The sequence below is a fragment of the Corythoichthys intestinalis genome, chromosome 6, assembly GCF_030265065.1.
Source record: "Corythoichthys intestinalis isolate RoL2023-P3 chromosome 6, ASM3026506v1, whole genome shotgun sequence".
NCBI classification, from domain to species: domain Eukaryota; kingdom Metazoa; phylum Chordata; class Actinopteri; order Syngnathiformes; family Syngnathidae; genus Corythoichthys; species Corythoichthys intestinalis.
The window spans coordinates 20306421-20327500 of record NC_080400.1 but is presented as its reverse complement, the minus strand read 5'-3'; the positions used below and the strand labels follow the sequence as shown (position 1 = coordinate 20327500).

The window sequence follows — 21080 nt, the reverse complement described above, 5'->3', positions numbered from 1 at the left end:
GTGATTCCATATATCAGGGTTCACTAAATCCGGACCTCGAGCCACTTTTCCTGTTGTGTTTTCCACGTCTCCCTCCTTCAACACACCTGAATCAAATAATCAGGATCATTATCAGGCTTCTGGAGAGGTTGCTGATGACATAATCATTTGATTCAGGTGTGTTAGGGGAGAGAGACATGGAAAACACGACAGGATAGATGGCATCAAGGTCCAGGTTTGCTGAACCCAGCCATATATATTTCCCTGCACTTGCTCTATAAAATTAACATTTACTGACCACCACAATGGTTTTTATTTATTCTTTTAGTGTTTCTAAATGCTAAAGAGTTACACTTTTGAACTAATTCATTATAATTTCAAGCTTTTTATCTGAGTTTGTTCTACATGATAAAATGTCTGAGTGAGTGCTCGTCTGAGCCTGGTGATTCCATACTTTTTGCTAGGGGTTGTATACTGTAATGCTTGCTGGGTCATTTCCATTTTACATTAGGTGGCGTAAATGTGTTTGTCATGTGTTTTTAGTATTTTCAATGCACACTAAAAGCACAGGAGAGATGATACTAAGGTAGTATATTCAGCATTTAGGAGTGCAGTTTAGGGTTAAGAATGATTTTTGATGAAAATCTGTTTGAGTAAGCAACGCCACTATGGTATTTGCATCCATCTGGGAAGTTCGACTGGAGCTTCCGTAATCAAAAAGTCTTGCACCACATGAAGGATTATCCCTGAATGATGCAACAGCACATAAGCAAGATTTGTTTCCTGGGAAGATCCAAACAGTCTGCACTTGGTTGTCAGCCTCTGGCATGTGTACACGCTCAGAACCCTGTTTTAGTCTGTCGATTAAAAATATGTTCTCTATAGTGAAACTGAAATTAAGTGAGGTAAAACTTTCCCCTCTGTAAATGTTTTCCTGTCAATATCGCTAACTTTCTATTGAAATTGAATTGCGTATTCCTTTAAAAGTCTATTTTCTTAACATACATTATGTACTGGTACATAAAACTGCCAAAAGAATCAATAAAGTGATAATTAATCAGATGTGTGTGTGACACTAAAAGGGCAGACGTGCCAAATGACTTATAATACAATCTTATCCAATTTAAAAGTCAATGCTATCGGCCACTTGTCTCAGAACAGACAGACAATACTCATAAAATACAAAACAAACTATCTGTAATTTCATGGTTGTGATAGTGCCGGGTGCTCTGAATTTACCATGGGCAAATGAAAGTGTACTTTACAAAGACTTTTACATTCCCCGCCTCTGTCCTTGGGTTACAATTGTAAAAAGATCCCTATATTTGCCCACTTTCCACATAATAGAATATGGATGCAAAATATGCACTTAAATGTTATCAATTATAATAACTTTAAGGCATTTGACAATAATTTATTCAGTAAACCTATTTGTCATGAGCGTTGAATTATTTTAAATTTTGGTGTGGGCTCAGTTTTCAAGGTGGTCCATCCATATCATGAAGACATCATCCTGCCTGTGTGACATGGCTAGAATACGACTTCTACCACTAAAGGCAGAAGTGAACAGTATACCAGTGGGAACATGCCAGCATTTACTCGTAGAATAAGTGGGGCTTTTGAGCATAATAATCTTGGTTTTAAAATATAGATATATATTCCAGAAATATTATTGAAATAGTTTTAGAGTCAGGTTTATCTTGAGAATTTTAATTTAGTGCAGTGTATATTAAGGCTGAATGATGCATATATATATGTATATGTATGCATGCATATATATATTTAAGTATATCTTTTCATGGGACAACACTGACAAAATGAAACTTTGACACAATGAAAAGTAGTCTGTGTGCGGCTTATATAATAGAGTTGATTTATTTTCCCCTCAAAATGTAGCCATTAATATCTAAATCTCTGGCAACAAAAGTGAGTACACCCCTATGAAAAAAAATGCACATCCCTAAATGTCAAAATTGAGGACTGCTTGTCATTTTCCCTCCAAAATGGCATGTGACTCGTTACAGGAGTGCTGTCAGCATTGCTGCAGAGATTAAAGCGGTGGGGGGTCAGCCTGTTAGTGCTCAGACCATACGCCGCACTCTACATCAAATTGGTGTGCATGGCTGTCACCCCAGGAGGAAGCCTCTTCTGAAGACTGTACACAAGAAAGCCGCCCGTCTCTTCAGACCATAGGACATGGTTCCAGTAATCCATGTGCTTTGTTGACATGTCCTCAGCAAACTGTTTTCGGGCTTTCCTTTGTACTATCTTGAGAAGAGGCTTCCTCCTGGGGTGACAGCCATGCACACATGTAGAGTGCTGCTTATGGTTTGAGCACTAAAGGCTAAATTTTGAGTTATTTTGAGGGGAAAATAATATAATATAATAATAATAACTCTAATATATAAGCTGCACACAGAATACTTTTCATTGTGTCAAAGTGTCATTTTGTCCATGTTGTGTCCCATGAAAAGATATACTTAAATATCTGCAGAAATGGAGGGGATGTACTCACTTGTGTAATACACTGTATATCGTATGAACATTGTTTTCGCGATGTGCGGATGCGCAATGTTTTTTTCATGCTCGTCTCTGAGCCACAACCTCTCACCCTCCCTCCTGCTACGCAGCGCAACCAAAGTGTTTTTCTTGGTCACCAGTGAAGCTGTTGTTTGGTACTTAAAATTAACGATGATTGACAGGTTTGTAGCTTTGATCTGGGCAGAGAGGACTTGGTAGCTCTACGATCAGAGGCACAAATGTGTTCATCGTTAAGCTTGGTACACACTAGGCCTGCACAATATACAGTTTGAACATTGTAATGTGCGCATGCCTAATAGTCGAATCGCAGGACGTGCGATTGTTTTTTTTTTTTTTTTTTTTTTTAACTGGAAACTTTTGTTTTCCTTCATCAAAGCAGCAATTGTGCAGGGACATAGCTTCATGGATCCTTTCATGTACTCTAATCTTCACCATTCACAGATAAACCCCGTTAACCTGGATTATTTTGTAGTATATAAATACTAAGGATGTCCCAATCTCATATTTTTGCACCCCAGTCAAAGTCAGTCAGTCAATATCGTTCAGCCGTAATACACACTAGCCACAGTCTCTCAAGTGTGCTGTGGCAACTCATTCATTGTGTAAGTGAGAGACCTTCTGGACGTTGCCCCCAAATTCCATACTGTATAGTCCGTGTACACTTGGTGTCGCTCCCCGCTCCGAACGACGCAACAAATATGTTTCTATTTCAATCAATACGAGGTGGTCCACATCATCCACTCAGCTCCGATCCGGAACCGTTTGAGTCCGTCCTCTATGGTCCGTCAAACTAAAAATACGGACGAGGTCTATTTTCTGGTCCGTCAACCTGTGCCGGGATGAAGTCCTGCCGTTTAGCACGTACCAAACAGGTAATTAAAACGTGGTGTCCTCTGTTTTGTGCATGTGTCCGTGGGTGTACCAACCGGATGAGAGACGTATGCATTGGGCAAGGCAGTCCGTAGGAGGTCCGCAACGGGACGGAGCAGAGGCATGACGTACTCTGCGGGATTTCAGGGTTAGCTGTGATAGGCTTCGCGACCCTCGTGAGGATAAGCGCTTCAGAAGATTAAAATGAATTACATTAATGTTATTTGAAAGTGATTAAAAGTATGGCGTTAAAGATGATACAATGAAGAATGGGATGGGCCTACATTTTGTGCTGGTGCACCTCAGAAAAAAAGTGCAACCAATGCATAAATTAAGTGTGGAGCCTTAGTAAGATATATCGCTATTTTTTTTCAATATCGTTCAGGCCAGTCCCAAACAGCTATTCAAGTTATCTGGTGAAAATTCTTTTAGTTTTAATATCAAAGTCAACAAGTTCAATCTGAGGGACATAAACCATTTTTATGTTTTAATTTATTTAAGACATCGTTTTCTTCTCCCGTGATTTTTTTCCTACCTCATGATTTTCTCTTTCGTGTCTTTCCTTTCCCTTTGTGTTGGTTGGTGTTTTGTTTGTGTGTGTGCGTGCGCGTGCCTGCCATGCTGTCGTTTGGGGGTTGTGAGCAGAAGCTCTGGTGGTGCAGAAGAGTGGCAGCGGCAGTCTGCTAGCAGAGGGGAATCCTGAGTCCTGTGGTAAGGATGCTCTTGCTGGGATGGCTGGTGTGACATCTGCACATGCTTCACATCTATACATGCTGGTGTGGGAATGCCTTTAGATTGACACAGCTCAATTGTTGTACAGTGGTATGTCAAATACTGAAAACGTTGTACAAAACGAACCAACTTTCAATTCAAGAAAAACACTGTCATTTAGCATTTATTTATATCAGTTTACAAGGCATAATCTTGAGTGCACTTTATCAGTTTTAAATGTCAGTTGATTCTCCAGAGTACATTTTCATGCGTTTTAGCAAAGGGTGCTGATAACGGACAGTTAAGGGTTCTGAATAATGCATTAGCTTAGATGGATCAGCGTGATCTTTGACCATGTCAGAACCCCCACTCATTAGGGTTTTATACAATCTGACCTAAAAGACAGCTAAGCATGGAAAACAAGTGCTAGATCAACAGCTAGAGGTAAATTCACACCAGCTTTTTTGCTCTGTATGGCTTAATCACTTTGACACCCCTATCTTCTTTTCTCTCTTTTGCCCCCTCTGCACTGTCTAGAGCTTTGTCACTTTTGTCTTCCCCCCTTCTGGAGCTTTTTGCTTCCCTAAAACTACCTTTATTTACTCGCTCCCATTCCTTCAACTCACCGACCCCCACCCCGCCACTACACGTATTGATCCATTCACCTCTGTGGTTGATGCGTAAGTGGTTAGGAAATCTAACATGAAATGAGTTCTAGGTTCTGGTTCACTGTTGTTTTAAAAAATAAGCTACTTTCTGAGATGTTATTAATTGAAAGTGCACGTTTTGTTTTTTGTGTTATCCTTATTCAATTCTTTGCATTATCTCAATCTTCTGTGCTTTTTGTCCAGTCAGTCCAGTCATTATCACCCGAACGTTAGATAAGCGCTAATCTCCTCCCGCCCTGTTAATGAAACCATGCGTTAAGAACCTGAGAAGAATCGTTTCTCCCTTTAGGCTGATAAATACAGGCAGCAATGTCTTCATTGCAAGAAAACTTTCAGACATCCTCCAAAACAAATGCACAGCCAAAGGCTCTCACTTTGGGATGAGGATAATAATTTTAAGATGTTTTATTCAATTTTGTTTTTATGTAGCGAAGTTTAAACAATTTCCTTTCATATGGAAAGAACACTGTGTAGTTGTGCTTTTCATAACACATAATACAGTCGATCAAGTCGATCTACTCCTTATTGTACATTACCCCATGTACAGTGGGGCAACTAAGTATTTAGTCAACCACTAATTGTGCAAGTTCTCCCACTTGAAAATATTAGTGAGGCCTGTAATTGTCAACATGGGTAAACCTCAACCATGTGAGACAGAATGTGGGAAAAAAACAGAAAATCACATTGTTTGATTTTTGAAGAATTTATTTACAAATCATGTTGGAAAATAAGTATTTGGTCAATACCAAAAGTTCATGTCAATACATTGTTATGTACCCTTTGTTGGCAATAACGGAGGCCAAACATTTTCTGTAACTCTTCACAAGCTTTTCACACACTGTTGCTGGTATTTTAGCCCATTCCTCCATGCAGATCTCCTCACAGTGATGTTTTGGGGCTGTCGTTGGGCAAAACGGACTTTCAACTCCCTCCACAGATTTTCTATGGGTTTGAGATCTAGGCCACTCCAGGACCTTACGAAGCTACTCCTTTCTTTCCCTGGCTGTGTGTTTGGGATCATTGTCATGCTGAAAGACACAGCCACGTCTCATCTTCAATGCCCTTGCTAATGGAAGGAGATTTTCACTCAAAATCTCGTGATACATGGCCCCATTCATTCTTTCCTTTACACAGATCAGGTGTCCTGGTCCCTTTGCAGAAAAACAGCCCCAAAGCATGATGTTTCCACCCCCATGCTTCACAGTGGGTATGGTGTTCTTCGGATGCAATTCAGTATTATTTCTCCTCCAAACACGAGAACCTGTGTTTCTACCAAAAAGTTATATTTTGGTTTCATCTGACCATAACACATTCTCCCAGTCCTCTTCTGGATCATCCAAATGCTCTCTAGCGAACCGCAGGCGGGCTTGAACGTGTACTGGCTTCGTCAGGGAGACACGTCTGGCAGTGCAGGATTTGAGTCCCTGGCGGCGCATTGTGTTACTGATAGTAGCCTTTGTTACTGTGGTCCCAGCTCTCTGTAGGTCATTCACTAGGTCCCCCCGTGTGGTTCTGGGATTTTTGCTCACCGTTCTTGTTATCATTTCGACGCCACGGGGTGAGATCTTGCATGGAGCCCCAGATCAACGGACATTATCAGTGGTCTTGTATGTCTTCCTTTTTCTAATAATTGCTCCCACAGTTGATTTCTTTACACCAAGCGTTTTATCTATTGCAGATTAAGTCTTCCCAGCCTGGTGCAGGTCTACAATTTTGTCTCTGGTGTCCTTCGACACCTCTTTGGTCTTGGCCAGAGTGGAGTTTGGAGTGTGACTGACTGAGTTTGTGGACAGGTGTCTTTTATACCGGTAATGCGTTAAAGACAGGTGCCATTAATACAGGTAACGGGTAGAACCTCATTAGACCTCATTGGAAGCAGTTAGACCTCTTTGACAGCCAGAAATCTTGCTTGTTTATAGGTGACCAAATACTTATTTCCCACTCTAATTTGGAAATAAATTCTTTAAAAATCAAACGTGATTTTCTGTTTTTTTCCCACATTCAGTCTCTCATGGTTGATGTTTACCCATGTTGACAATTACAGGCCTCTCTAATCTTTTCAAGTAGGAGAACTTGCCCAATTGACGATTGACTAAATAATTACTTGCCCCACTGTATACTCTTTATTAATAGATAATCTTTCGAGCAATGTGATGATAGTTTGATTAGCAATATATGAAGCCAAACAAAGTAATGTCACATTTAAAAAAGAAAGTATGACGTTTGATACAGAGCTTTTTTAAGACTTGATGTTTTTCCTATTTCCTGTCTTTGTCTCACTTGCAGGTCTGGTCCAGCGATGTGTCATCATCCAGAAAGACGAAAATGGCTTTGGGCTCACAGTCAGTGGTGACAATCCGGTGTTTGTGCAGCTCGTCAAAGAAGGTGACGCGAGACTCTTAAGAATTCTCATTATTTCATCGCAATAACGGCCGTAGGGAAGTCATCTTCGCCGCCACTGCCACTCATGTTCTTGAGACACTAATAATGCTGCGAATTATATATTTCCTTAGTCATTACAGATGAGCTGTGTTCTCGTGTAGACTTTCTAAATGAGGACTTTGACAGGATATGTGGTCACTCAAAGCGTGTTGCTGACTCTGGAGGATGATGTGGGTTGTTAACAGGTCACAAAGCGAGAACTGCCGTTGCTCTATGTGTGGCTCCTGTTTTTTGTCTGAATGGGCAATTAAAGTAGCCCACACTGGATAATTAACTCATCAGTTGTCATTTACAGCGCTAGACGTCCAATTCATTTTGACTGGGAGGTCTTGCAGTAATCATTCTCATTGAATGACGAGTTTTTACAACCACTCCTTCCAGTTTAAGTAAATTGGACATCTAATCTTGTCAATGACAGGGAAACTCAAATCTAAAATGCCAGGCATTGTAAAAGACTAGTCTGTGCATTTATCCTGGGCTTCATCATCTTGTGCTTATCTGTTTCATGCTAGCCAAAGAAGCTAAACTGTTTCAGCTTGACAGGAGTCGTAATAAACCTGTCTTATGGAGTACTTAAATCCTTTGTTTGAAGTGGAACTGTGAAACAGGTCCTTCATGAAATAGAACCACTGTTGTGGTACTCAAATAGCTGCCTTTTTCTGTCAGAGTAGTGTTTTTTGTTCTCATCGTTCCATCTAAACCAATTTGTGTTCCTTTTATTTAATTGTATTATTTATTTCTTTAACGCTCTGATCACTTGCTGTGTGTGTCAGATGGTGCTGCAATGCGGGCTGGGGTTCAGACAGGAGACAGGATCATCAAGGTAGTGTATTTATCAGTCTCTTTATTGTACTCTTGTTAGTAAAACGTTTTCTCCAATAACTAAATAGGCTGTAGGCTGCCACCTTCTGGTCAGTCTCCCTTTTCCCTTCAGATTTTGATGTTTAGTTGAAGAACTTGTGTCTTCTGTGTTTAGCAATTTACTTAATGCCAATTATTTCTTTCAGGTTAATGGAACCCTGGTTACACATTCAAACCACATAGAAGTGGTAAAGCTTATCAAATGTAAGTTTTTTGTTATTTTTTATAATCAACAAAAGTTAGTTTTTACATTGTCAGTACTGATGAATAAAACACAATTCCCTCCCATTGTAGCGGGCTCTTATGTGGCCCTCACAGTACTGGGTCGCCCGCCAGGGCTTGCACAGATCCCCCTGTCTGAAGCAGAGTCTGAAATGTTGGGTGTTTGCATATCCTCTCCTAACTCGCCTGCAGCAGAACGCCCATACAGTCATGACCGGCTTTCCTCCACACCTCAATGGGTAGGTTTGAATGACTTGACATGACATACCAAATGAGATATGTTTTGAAAGTTTTTCTGTTGCTTCTAATATAATGTTTGAACTGTACACATCCTCCTGTCTAGGCAATGAAGGAGGATGGCAGAACCCCTTCCCCCAAACTACTGAAAGATAACCAAGAAGCTAAAAAACACATTCCACAGCTGCAGGGTCAGCTTTTCAAGGCCACCGGCGCAACACAGGTAAGGAAGACCACACCTGTTGACAAACAGGTATCAAGGGACACGATGTGCCAGCTACATCTGGAAGGTTTTTATGTGAGTCGATGTGTCACATTTAGACTTCACACAAAGAGTCCTTATATTTCTTTAGGGTTAAGTTGAAGTGCCCGCACCATTTTTATGTACCTCATTACCCAATGTAATCTCGAAGTGTGTGATCATTTATTCGGTTAGAACAGTACTTCTGAAATAGTTGGGCGCAGAGCAATGCCAGGTGTGGCATGTGTGACCTTGGGGAACATACTTTATTGCCGTACTAGAATAAAGTGTGACGTGCGCAGTATTTTTAACCAAACAAGCGCGCACAGCAAAGAGCGCTGGAGATATGAAGAGCTAAAACGAGGAAATATGATGAATGGTGTGTAGCGTTTGGCTTTGACTTTTAAAACAGTGGGAGATGAGGAAAGACCAGTCTGTTTACTGTGTCTAAAAAATATTTGCAGCGGACAGTAAGAAGCCAAATATGTCACTTAAAGACATTAGACCCTTATCACATTAATGAGCCACTTGATTTTTTTTTCTGCGAAAACGTGCCGAATATTGCCAACAATCGTCCCGCTTTGTTAGTGTTAGTGTCAGTAATCCAGCGAGCACTGTTAGCATCATATAAGGTGGCATACCAAGTTACTTGGTGCAAAATAACCCCACATCATAACAAAGGAGCTGATACTGCCAGCAGCAACAAAATAAAAACACTCCTTCTGTCCAAAGACACTGTCATTTTTGTTCTATTATTTATTTATTTATTGGAGTGGTAAAATTGTTTGGCACATTGTCCTCATGAGTTAATGTTGCTAATTAATTTGAATACAGAGTTAATTAATTTTTTACTCACGGCTGCCACCTTCGGCCTAAAGCTTAACGACAGCCTATGTTAAACTCAGACATGGGGCGCAAGGTTGTATGAGCACGAACACAAAGCAACGAGCGTTAGCCCATCAGACCAGCACCAGAAATGTAAAAATGCCAAATGTGATTGTTTACTGTTAGTAGCAAGTCTTAAGTGGGTTAGAAAAGTGAATTAGAAGTGTTTTTGCCAAGCAGGGACAGTTCTGCTGCCGCAGGAACACGCGTGGACGTGCACATGCACAGGTGCGTGTTCGCCCAGAGTGGTCGACCCGAACCCTCTATTGGTTCCAAAACGTAAAAGCCCGTAGAATTGACGCGCTCCCCCTCGCAGCCAAGAAAACCCTCACGCTGCTCACTTGAGTTCGTTCATTTAATCCAACATAGGTAATCCAAACGTAAACAAAACAGCAAATGAGAGAATGAGGAAACTAAAATTAATCCACTTGAAAGGTAAATCCAAAAACAGAGAGAGAGAGAGTTCAAAAAATTATTTCGGCTCTATCTGACCTATTCCTTCTTCTCTGCCTTAGCGCCAACTGCCCGTCCACACAGCCACTTCCGCATTATACAGTGGGGAGAACAAGTATTTGATACACTGCCGAGTTTGCTGGTTTTCCCACTTGCAAAGCATGTAGAGGTCTGTAATTTGTATCATAAGTTCTCTTCAACTGTGAGGGACGGAATCTAATACAAAAAAACAGAAAATCACGTATGATTTTTAAATAATACATTTGCATTTAATTGCATGAAATAAGTAGTTGATACATCACCAAAATCGAACTTAATATTTGGTACAGAAACCTTTGTTTGCTGTTACAGATACCAAACGTTGCCTGTAGTCCTTGACAAGGTTTGCACACACTGCAGCAGGGATTTTGTCCCACTCCTCCATGCAGATCCTCTCCAGAGCCTTCAGGTTTCGGGGCTGCTGCCGGGCAACACGGACTTTCAGCTCCCTCCATAGATTTTCTATCGGGTTCAGATCTGGTGACTGGCTAGGCCACTCCAGGACCTTAAGATGCTTCTTACGGAGCCACTCTTTAGTTGCCTTGGCTATGTGCTTTGGGTCGTTGTCATTCTGGAAGACCCAGCCACGACCCATCTTCAGGGCTCTCACTGAAGGAAGGAGGTTGTCAGCCAAGACATCTGGCAATACATAGCCCCATCCATCCTCCCTTCAATACGGTGCAGTCGTCCTGTACCCTTGGCAGAGAAGCAGCCCCCAAAAAAATGATTTTTCCTCCTCCATGTTTCACGGTTGGGATGGTGTTCTTGGGGTTGTACTCATCCTTCTTTTTCCTCCAAACACGACGAGCCGAGTTTAGACCAAAAAGTTCAATTTTGGTCTCATCCGACCACATGACCTTCTCCCATTGCTCCTCTGGATCATCCAAATGGTCAGTGGCAAACTTCATACATGTCTGGACATGCACTGGCTTCAGCAGCGGGACCTTGCGTGCGCTGTAGGATTTTAATCCATGACGGCGTAATATGTTTCCGATGGTTTTCTTCGAGACTGTGGTTCCAGCTCTCTTAAGGTCGTTGACCAGGTCCTGCCGTGTAGTTCTGGGCTGATCCCTTACCTTCCTCATGATCAGTGATGCCCCACGAGGTGAGATCTTGCATGGAGCCCCAGAATGAGGCAGATTGACCGTCAAATTGAACTTCTTCCATTTTCTAATAATCGCTCCAACAGTTGTTACCTTCTCACCAAGCTGCTTGCTTATTTTCCTGTAGCCCATCCCAGCCTTGTGCAGGTCTATTATTTTATCCCTGATGTCCTTACATAGCTCTTTGGTCTTGGCCATTGTAGAGAGGTTGGAGTTTGTTTGTTTGAGCATGTGAACTGGTGTCTTTTATACAGGTAACAAGTTCAAACAGGTGCAGTTACTTCCGGTAATGAGTGGAGAACAGGAGGGGTTCTTAAAAAAGAACTAAGAGCCGAAATATTTACTAGTTGGTAATGTATCAAATACTTATTTCATGCAGTTGAATACAAATTTATTATTTAAAAATTATACAATGTAATTTTCTGGATTTTTTTATTAGATTCCGTCCCTCACAGTTGAAGAGAATTTATGATACAAATTACAGACCTCTACATGGCTTGCAAGTGGGAAAACCAGCAAAATCGGCAGTGTATCAGATACTTGTTCTCCCCACTGTATATCATACGACGTCACAAGCCTGTCCCACGAAACCAGACAAACAAATCACAAACCTGTCTTATAGAACCAAAATAAATTATTTTCAACTAACATGAATATCCAACTCAACATTATTTAGGCTCCTACACTCTATTGAATGGAAGAAAGAGGGCTTTTTGGGGCAGTCTCAGTTAAAATGTAAGGGCTCTGTGTACTCACTACGGCATTGGTCGAGCATGCGTGGAGTACAAAAGTATTTTATAATTTACTCTAAAAATCCTGTATAGTCCCTTTAAGTCTATTTTCAAAGCTATTTCACTACTGTACATATTCTCTTAGATTGTATGTTTGGTTTTTAACCAATGTTTCTGTAAACATCTAGGAGGCTGCTCCAGGTGGAGATCCAGATGATAGTAGCATGTTTGAGACTGCACACACTCCTGCGGCAGGAGACCAAAGTGCTGAATTGTCCTGGAGCGGCACACCTGTAAGTTGGTCCTTCTTACTAGGCGAAAGAATAGCATCACAGTCTTTGCAATAATTCAGAACATTTCTTTTTGACTCTAATTTAAATACCTCAATATGCATGATGAATGTTGATCGGTGAGGAAATACAGGATTGATTCCGAGTTTAAGATTAAGCACCTCACTGCCTACAGATTTCTGGGTTTGGACTCAGCTCCCCAGAGAGTTTATGCCAGAGGGGGTTGTCCTGCCCCAGCCCAAAGAGCACACCCAGGAACAGCTTCAACTCCTGCCACTCCCCAGAGACAGAGGATGCCACTGATCTGGTACTTTTGCGTTGTATTTTTGCTGTTTCTCTCTTTTATCATCTGACAACTTCAAAATGGATTTGTAAAAGAAAGTACTATTTTAGCAATGTGTCACTGTGTTGTCTTTAGGACTCCCTGTCTCCCACCACTGTCAGCAGTCCCTCCTCTCGCCTCGTCTCACAGATAATTGGAGCTGAGGACGACTATTTTGATTCTGACCATGAGCAGGTGATTAGCTATTTTTGACATTCATCACTTTATTAAACTGCTACCTGACGATGACCACATGTTATTGCATCTTACTATACATTTGTTTTTACATCAGTGTAGGGCTGCAGCTATCGAATATTTTAGTAGTCGGTTAATCGATGGACTAGTTAGTTCGAATAATCGAGTAATCGGATAAGGAAAATTTTTAACCCTGAGCTGAGCCTCAAACAGTATATATATATATATATATATATTTTTTTTTTTTTTTAAATGAGGATCTCCGTACAACAAAAGAAAAATTGGCTAACTTACATAGAAAAAGTCTGCTAGCTTAAATGCTATAAAATGCTAGTTTTTTTTTTCTTTACAATGCTCTTAACAAACGGTTTAGACACATATTCCCACAAAAACAGCTAAATATACCTATAAACTAAATTACAAATGCATTAAAAAACATTAGATCAAACAAAAACTTGGCTTATGTTGGTCTTAACAGGGAGCAGTTGGATTCAGCCATGTGAAAAGAGGCAGACCAGAGGGCAGCGTATCCACCCTCATCAATAAAAATAAATGCAAACACTTTCAAAATCAACCATTGCAACACCACTTTAATTAAACGAATACTCAAAGCAACAAAATTGAATTCAGTTTTTTTTTTTCTAATCAGATACTCGAGTTAATCGATTAATCGTTGCAGCACTACATCAGTGTCCATGCCTTTCTGTTGCAGACAAATGGCCAGTGTAACCGTTTTGCCAGCATTGAGCAGCTCAAGTCTCGGCCTGCCCACCTTGCAGCCTTTATGCACCACGTCATATCTCAATTTGATCCGGCCCCGGTGGTACGACCATCTGCACATTTTGTTTTGATTCAAATCTAAGCTCTTTTATTGTCTTGTTTTTGCCTTTCATTAATTATCTCGTGTCCCTAGCTGTGCTACCTCTATGCTGACTTGTACAAGCAGACCAACTCCAAAGAGACCAGACGGGTGTTCATGGACCTCCATACCTTCTTCATTGATCGGGGAGCAGTAAGTGCTGACTTTATTCTTTGCAGTGAAATCAGGAAACGACAACACTGGTTATGACTGGTATCTAATAGTTGTTCTTTTTGTTGCAGCACCTGAAAGTGGCAGTTCCGGAATCAATATCTGCTGATCTTGGTCAGTTTTTCTACCTTCTCTTTGTTTATCTTCTAATAGGATGAGACTCTATTATAGTTCATCTTGTTTCTTTGGTGTTTTTATTTCAATAATATACATTATTTGAACTGACGCATATGCTGCATACTTTATATATTGCACAATTTTTTCGTGCTTAATAATAAATTTCCTTTTTGTAAAAAAAAAAAAAATTAAAGAATTAAATTTCCTCCATTTTGTATATACATATCAGATAACACCAATAAGTGTTTTCGCCATGTCGCCATTTGAATGCAGATCGGCGACGGACAGAATTGATTCCAGAAGAAATAAACAGACAACACGTTCAAACGCTGCAGGATTCACTGCTCCCTGATATACAGAAGAACCTCGAGGATTTCAGGTAGTCTTGGTTCTGGAGCTGATATATGTAAAAATATTTTATCAACTCCTCTAAATTACATGACATTACATGTTTGTGCATACAGACAAAAGCGCAGTATGGGTCTAACCGTTGCTGAAGTGGAGCTGGCCAGGCTGGACCAAGAACGTGTGAGAGATCGGGTCACACTCGAACGTGAACGCTCTTACGCTGAAAATATAATTACCAAGATAGAGGATATCCTGTAAGTTAAGTAGATCAACATGGAAACAGTTTAAGTTGTTAATCAGTGTAAAACTGAAAAATATGTCTTTGTAGGGTTACCGCTCAGACGACGGAAGAAGAGAAGTGGTAAGCTGATTTGAATGGCGGACTCACTTATGTACTGAATGAACGACCAAAAGGATCACTTATCGTCTGTAGAGCAATATAATTCATAATTAATATTTCAATAGCACTGGCATAAGAACAAGAGCAACAAAAAAAAAACCTTTTGCTTTGCTAAATTATTTACGTACTAGCATTTATTATGCAAATTTCAAAAATGTGCAGAAATAGTTTAGTGTGCACTACCATATGGGGAATGAATTTCCCTGATGATATGAAATGACATATGGTGTAAGTCACCATATGGACTCTTGATCTCATGGTGTTTTATTGTTTTCTATGTCACAATTCTTTAGCACTACAATGCAGTATGTCATTTATACATACATGAAGCACCTTGGTGTGAGGGTCAAGGAACCTCGCAGTCTGGAGTCAAAACGGGTCCGGATCAACTTCCTTCCTAAGATTAAGGTTGGCCTTCTGCCGAACGTTACCCCTTAAGTCACCTTCTTGACATTTTATTTTATCATATAAATTCATCAATAATAGAAAAGCATTAAGACAGAAAAGGATGGTGAAGAGAAGGTGAAGAAGCCCAGGTTTCCTAGTATCCTCGGACCTCAGCGACGGCCGAGTCGCATCGAAGCAGCATCGGGTGAGCTATTAGAAATCATACCCTCACTTGAAATGCTTTTTGAGATTCTGATTGCATTCCTCTTGGTACTCAGTCGGCAAAGCGCTTGACGGTCGGCCCAAACCTCAGAAGCAGTTGTCTCAGCCTAGCCTTGGGGCCAGCGAGCACACGGATGGGGGTCGTTTAAGGGGCAGCCAATCCAGTGAGGGCCCTGAGCTCACACACTCCACATCTGTCACCACCTCATCCCCAAACAGTACCCCCTTCAGCTCTGACGCTGGCCGAGACACAGACTCTGGTAAGTTAGAAAACCAGTGCATGGAATGAGAACGTGAGACTTTGTTTGTAACATCATGACTGATTTAGGTGGAACTCCAACTTCAGCCCCCACCAGGCTAAGTGACAGTCTTCAGTCTGACCCCCTCGATGGGTTACCGTACCCCGCATCACACTTTGACCTTTACAGCCTGGACCAACTCCAAGAGGATGACAGAGAAACTGACAGGTGGCTGGACATTCCCACTAGAATGAATTTGCTATTATTAGCACTTACATTTACATTTCATGAAGAGGTGAAATGGTTAATCTAACACTTCCCATAAATGCTTTGAAGCTTTGCAGTAATCATTTTCTACATACTGATGTTATTGCAGACACACTCAATGTACAGTGCCTTGCAAAAGTATTCGGCCCCCTTGAATCTTGCAACCTTTCGCCACATTTCAGGCTTCAAACATAAAGATATGAAATTTAATTTTTTTGTCAAGAATCAACAACAAGTGGGACACAATCGTGAAGTGGAACAACATTTATTGAATAATTTAAACTTTTTTAACAAATAAAAAACTGAAAAGTGGGGCGTGCAATATTATTCGGCCCCTTTACTTTCAGTGCAGCAAACTCACTCCAGAAGTTCAGTGAGGATCTCTGAATGATCCAATGTTGTCCTAAATGACCGATGATGATAAATAGAATCCACCTGTGTGTAATCAAGTCTCCGTATAAATGCACCTGCTCTGTGATAGTCTCAGGGTTCTGTTTAAAGTGCAGAGAGCATTATGAAAACCAAGGAACCCACCAGGCAGGTCCGAGATACTGTTGTGGAAAAGTTTAAAGCCGGGTTTGGATACAAAAAGATTTCCCAAGCTTTAAACATCTCAAGGAGCACTGTGCAAGCCATCATGTTGAAATGGAAGGAGCATCAGACCACTGCAAATCTACCAAGACCCGGCTGTCCTTCCAAACTTTCTTCTCAAACAAGGAGAAAACTGATCAGAGATGCAGCCAAGAGGCCCATGATCACTCTGGATGAACTGCAGAGATCTACAGCTGAGGTGGGAGAGTCTGTCCATCGGACAACAATCAGTCGTACACTGCACAAATCTGGCCTTTATGGAAGAGTGGCAAGAAGAAAGCCATTTCTCAAAGATATCCATAAAAAGTCTTGTTTAAAGTTGTCCACAAGCCACCTGGGAGACACACCAAACATGTGGAAGAAGGTGCTCTGGTCAGATGAAACCAAAATTGAACTTTTTGGCCACAATGCAAAACGATATGTTTGGCGTAAAAGCAACACAGCTCATCACCCTGAACACCCCATCCCCACTGTCAAACATGGTGGTGGCAGCATCATGGTTTGGGCCTGCTTTTCTTCAGCAGGGACAGGGAAGATGGTTAAAATTGACGGGAAGATGGATGCAGCCAAATACAGGAACATTCTGGAATAAAACCTGTTGGTATCTGCACAAGACCTGAGACTGGGACGGAGATTTATCTTCCAACAGGACAATGATCCAAAACATAAAGCCAAATCTACAATGGAATGGTTCAAAAATAAACGTGTCCAGGTGTTAGAATGGCCAAGTCAAAGTTCAGACCTGAATCCAATCGAGAATCTGTGGAAAGAGCTGAAGACTGCTGTTCACAAACACTCTCCATCCAACCTCACTGAGCTCAAGCTGTTTTGCAAGGAAGAATGGGCAAGAATGTCAGTCTCTCGATGTGCAAAACTGATAGAAACATACCCCATGCGACTTGCAGCTGTAATTGGAGCAAAAGGTGGTGCTACAAAGTATTAACGCAAGGGGGCCGAATAATATTGCACGCCCCACTTTTCAGTTTTTTATTTGTTAAAAAAGTTTAAATTATCCAATAAATTTTGTTCCACTTCACGATTGTGTCCCACTTGTTGTTGATTCTTGACAAAAAAATTAAAATTTTATATCTTTATGTTTGAAGCCTGAAATGTGGCGAAAGGTTGCAAGGTTCAAGGGGGCCGAATACTTTTGCAAGGCACTGTACACTAACAACACTGTAGAATAGTCACTAGGGTTTGTCAAAAGTATCAAAGTATGGATACTAAACAGTTTTACGATATTTGATTGCAAAAGTATCGATACTGATGCCATCTGGTCACTGCTGTGCATCCCACCTCTCCTCACTCTGGAGACTGCAGGGCTCCAGACTGCAACCAAATGGTCACTTTTTGCGACAAAAATTAGAGCCGGTACGCGTACTTTTTTTCATCTACTCGCACACGCGCGACCAATAAAATTGTTCAGTTTATTTATAATTATGATTTTTTTTTTGTTGTTGCTGACAAACTCTTTCATGGTTAAATCCACTTGTTTGGGGTAATGTAACGAGCTGGTTTGTCAAGGGAAAATACAACAGAAGAAAAGGGAGGTGGAGGTGGGTGATGTAAAGAAGGTGGAGGTGGGCGATGTGTGGAGAATGGTTATAATTAGGGTAGCGGGAAAACTTGACAGCACTTGCGAACAATTGCGAAAAGAACAAGACGCGACTACTTTCTCTCCAACAAATCTGCCAGCACCGTTTCAAAGGAAGCTGACAGGGGGAATAAGTCTAACTCAGGGGCTTGACACACGGGAGGCGATGGCGAAATGTGAAAGCCATCGCCGTTGAGCTGAAAGCCAACACACCGGGTGCGATGTGACCGCAGCAGCAAGCGACACACACTGCCTGTGCGTCATCGCTAGTCTCTGATTAGCAATGACTTTGGACGGCATTTTAAAATTTGCGGTCCTTTCTAAGTACCGACAACTTCCCATACTGCTGCTTTTTTAATTATGTCCCGGAAATCATGCTGAGAGGTATCATAACGTATGTGCTGGTCACACACTGCTAAAATGATACACGCCTCCATGTTGACAAAGTGGCATGAGGATGTCAATTTCTGGGTTGGCCAATGTCCTGAAAGGTGATTTGTCGATCAATAAATCTGTTGCTGATTGGTTGTAGTGCCAGGTGACATTAATGGAACAAAATTCCCATGTCAACGTGATTACTAAGTAGTATACTGGTTGATGTCAAAACTGATAGAGAATGAATATATATTCGTAAATCGTAAGTCTGTAGTTTTATGCATTTATTATGAAAGTATCATTTAAACAGTGAAAATTAGAGGAAAACTTTACATGTCGATGGTCAGTGTGTGCCCCTAAAATTTTAAATTAGGGGCCACTGTGCTCCTCATGCATTTATTAAGAAAGTATCGTTTAAACAGTGAAAATTAGAGGAAAACTTTGCATGTCCATGGTCAGTGTGCGCCCCTAAAATTTTAAGTTAGGGGCCACTGTGCGCCTCGTAAAAAAAAAAAAAAAATGTTAGCCTGGAGCTCTGGGCTGTATATTTCTTCTGCTAAGATTTGATTGTGTTGGACTAAATATTGTTATAATCTGCGATTGGCTGGCAACCACTTCAGGCTGTACCCCAACTCCTGCCATAGATAGCTGGGATAGGCTTCAGCACTCCCGCAGCCCTCGTGAGGATAAGCAATCCGGATGATGAATGAACAAACATTGCTAAAATTGATAACAATTGTTTTACTCATTTATTTGTTTTTGCACTACCACAGGTCACCAGAAATTTGTTGTCGGGGGTGGGGGGGTTGATTTTGCACGACTTTTGATAGTCATGGTAATGTAAAATATTTTTGCATTTTCTTTGTTAATACTTTTTTTTTTTTATTGTACAGTAGTTTCAAAAATTCGAGTATTATCTGTATCGACTTTTAGTATTCTGACAATACTGATTGACACTTATAAACAAACACTAACAAATTAGTCAGTATTTTGATACTCGAGCTGCCAGAACTACAACAAAAGCCCAATAACTCAACACACAGACTGGCTTTTGGTTAGCCTGTTAATAGCTGGCCGCTAACTTGAGCTCACAACTCTAAGGTCTCATTTGCTAACTCCCATGGCAATCACCAGGCAAGGCTGTACCTTTTGAAAAGATACACTTCAAAATAACATGTGGAATATGCAGAACAAGGACCTCAAGTGCACAACAATAATACACGCACCTCTCATGCCAATGATTTTGTTTATTATTGCAAAACAATTTCCATTTGATAACCTTATTAATCAATCAGAACATAGGTAGAACTAGAGGAGATCTCTTGGAGAGGTTATTTCTGCCTAAGCAGCCAAATTCAAAGCGTCAACTCAATTCTAACCTCTGTGACCTTTCGAGGCGTGCAAAATTTCCGAATCTTAGATTATTTGCGATTCGGCCGTGGAAGATTCGAGAACGATTCACAAACATCCAAATTCCGATTATTGAATAATACCAGGAAAAGCCGAAGTAAAACACAGTAGGCGCGGTCTTTGGGACGCAATGAGGAACGGACCGAGAGTAAATATCATGTTCAACTCATGCCGCTAGATAAAAAAAACAATCATACCTGAATGCGGCTGACAGCCGCTACAAACAACGCCCAGTTGCTAGTTGCTACAAACATACGGCTACAGTAGATATCATATACAGTATATGTAAAACTAGATTTTTGTTTTTTGTTTTTTTTCATTTCATTCGTTTATTTCAGGCCATTATTCCTTGTCAAGACAACAAATGTATACAGCTCATATAATCAAGAAACAAAAAGAGCAGCAAAGCTAAGTAACATTGTAACATCAACTACATGCCTGAAAAAGAGTGGGAAGAAGAAAACTTATTTAATCCCACCCCTATTCTTATCTAATTAAGAAGAAAAAATTCTTGCTACTTCCTTCCAAAATGCAAAATGACAGACGACGGCGGTGTTAGAACATGTATTATTGAACAGAGATGCGAAATGACAGACTTGCCGGCGTTAGTAAACAGCCGCCATCTTAAAGCAGTAGACTTCTCTAAAAGGCTCTTTTGTGGCGAATCTAATTACCTTTATATCTAAAATACTCCTAAATCGGCAAAATCTTGTCTTGAATCTATCTTTAAATGATGAAACAGTTTTAAAACTTGTCAAAACATGTCAAAAGTAGACGGAAGGGAAATTATGGAATAACGGGAGCAATTTTAACAACTGTAACAGTTGATTCACAACATTAAATTGAATATAGTTTAAAGCTGCTGATACAGAATGGGGACTTGAGTATTTTATTTACTGTTATTTTTGTATATTTGTTTACTCTTATATGTTAACTTGATACTGAAATAGTAGTTTGGTTTAGCCTGAGAGGATTTTTGAACAATTTTTGAACTCATGTACAAAACATAAAAAAAAAAAGAAGAAAGAAAGAAAAAAGGAGGCGGGTGCATCAATAATCGTTTTATAATCGAATCGGAGCCTCTGAATAGTAATCGTAATCGAATCGTTGGGTGCCCAAAGATTCCCAGCTCTAGTGACCTTTGACCTTATGTCGTAGCATATCACCTACCCTGCAAATTTGAGCCTTTTATTGCAGAATTCCTTTTCTGATGTCTGAAATCTTTAACCTTATTACCTAATTTTTTGTCACTTCTTCTGTTTCATGTTACAAAAATATTCTGCAAACATAACTCAACAAAGAATATAGGA

General features: G+C 40.5%; 1 protein-coding gene across 5 annotated transcripts in view; it reads left to right on the top strand.

Annotated features, from left to right (window-relative positions):
- The window catches only part of arhgef12a (Rho guanine nucleotide exchange factor (GEF) 12a), a 75619-nt gene that overhangs the window by 38360 nt on the left and 16179 nt on the right, over window positions 1-21080 (top strand). For 3 of the 5 annotated variants that reach the window (XM_057838813.1, XM_057838816.1, XM_057838815.1), the window contains 18 exons: window positions 7056-7154; window positions 7985-8034; window positions 8219-8276; window positions 8367-8533; window positions 8638-8754; window positions 12172-12276; window positions 12449-12580; window positions 12692-12790; window positions 13503-13613; window positions 13704-13802; window positions 13892-13934; window positions 14211-14316; window positions 14402-14539; window positions 14614-14646; window positions 14979-15093; window positions 15172-15277; window positions 15351-15554; window positions 15623-15761. In XM_057838813.1, the coding sequence (XP_057694796.1) occupies window positions 7056-7154; window positions 7985-8034; window positions 8219-8276; window positions 8367-8533; window positions 8638-8754; window positions 12172-12276; window positions 12449-12580; window positions 12692-12790; window positions 13503-13613; window positions 13704-13802; window positions 13892-13934; window positions 14211-14316; window positions 14402-14539; window positions 14614-14646; window positions 14979-15093; window positions 15172-15277; window positions 15351-15554; window positions 15623-15761 (1921 nt within the window). Of the gene's footprint in view, window positions 1-4035; window positions 4102-7055; window positions 7155-7984; window positions 8035-8218; window positions 8277-8366; window positions 8534-8637; window positions 8755-12171; window positions 12277-12448; window positions 12581-12691; window positions 12791-13502; window positions 13614-13703; window positions 13803-13891; window positions 13935-14210; window positions 14317-14401; window positions 14540-14613; window positions 14647-14978; window positions 15094-15171; window positions 15278-15350; window positions 15555-15622; window positions 15762-21080 lie in introns of all 5 variants that reach the window. The other 2 variants (XM_057838812.1, XM_057838811.1) reach the window with 1 other exon arrangement.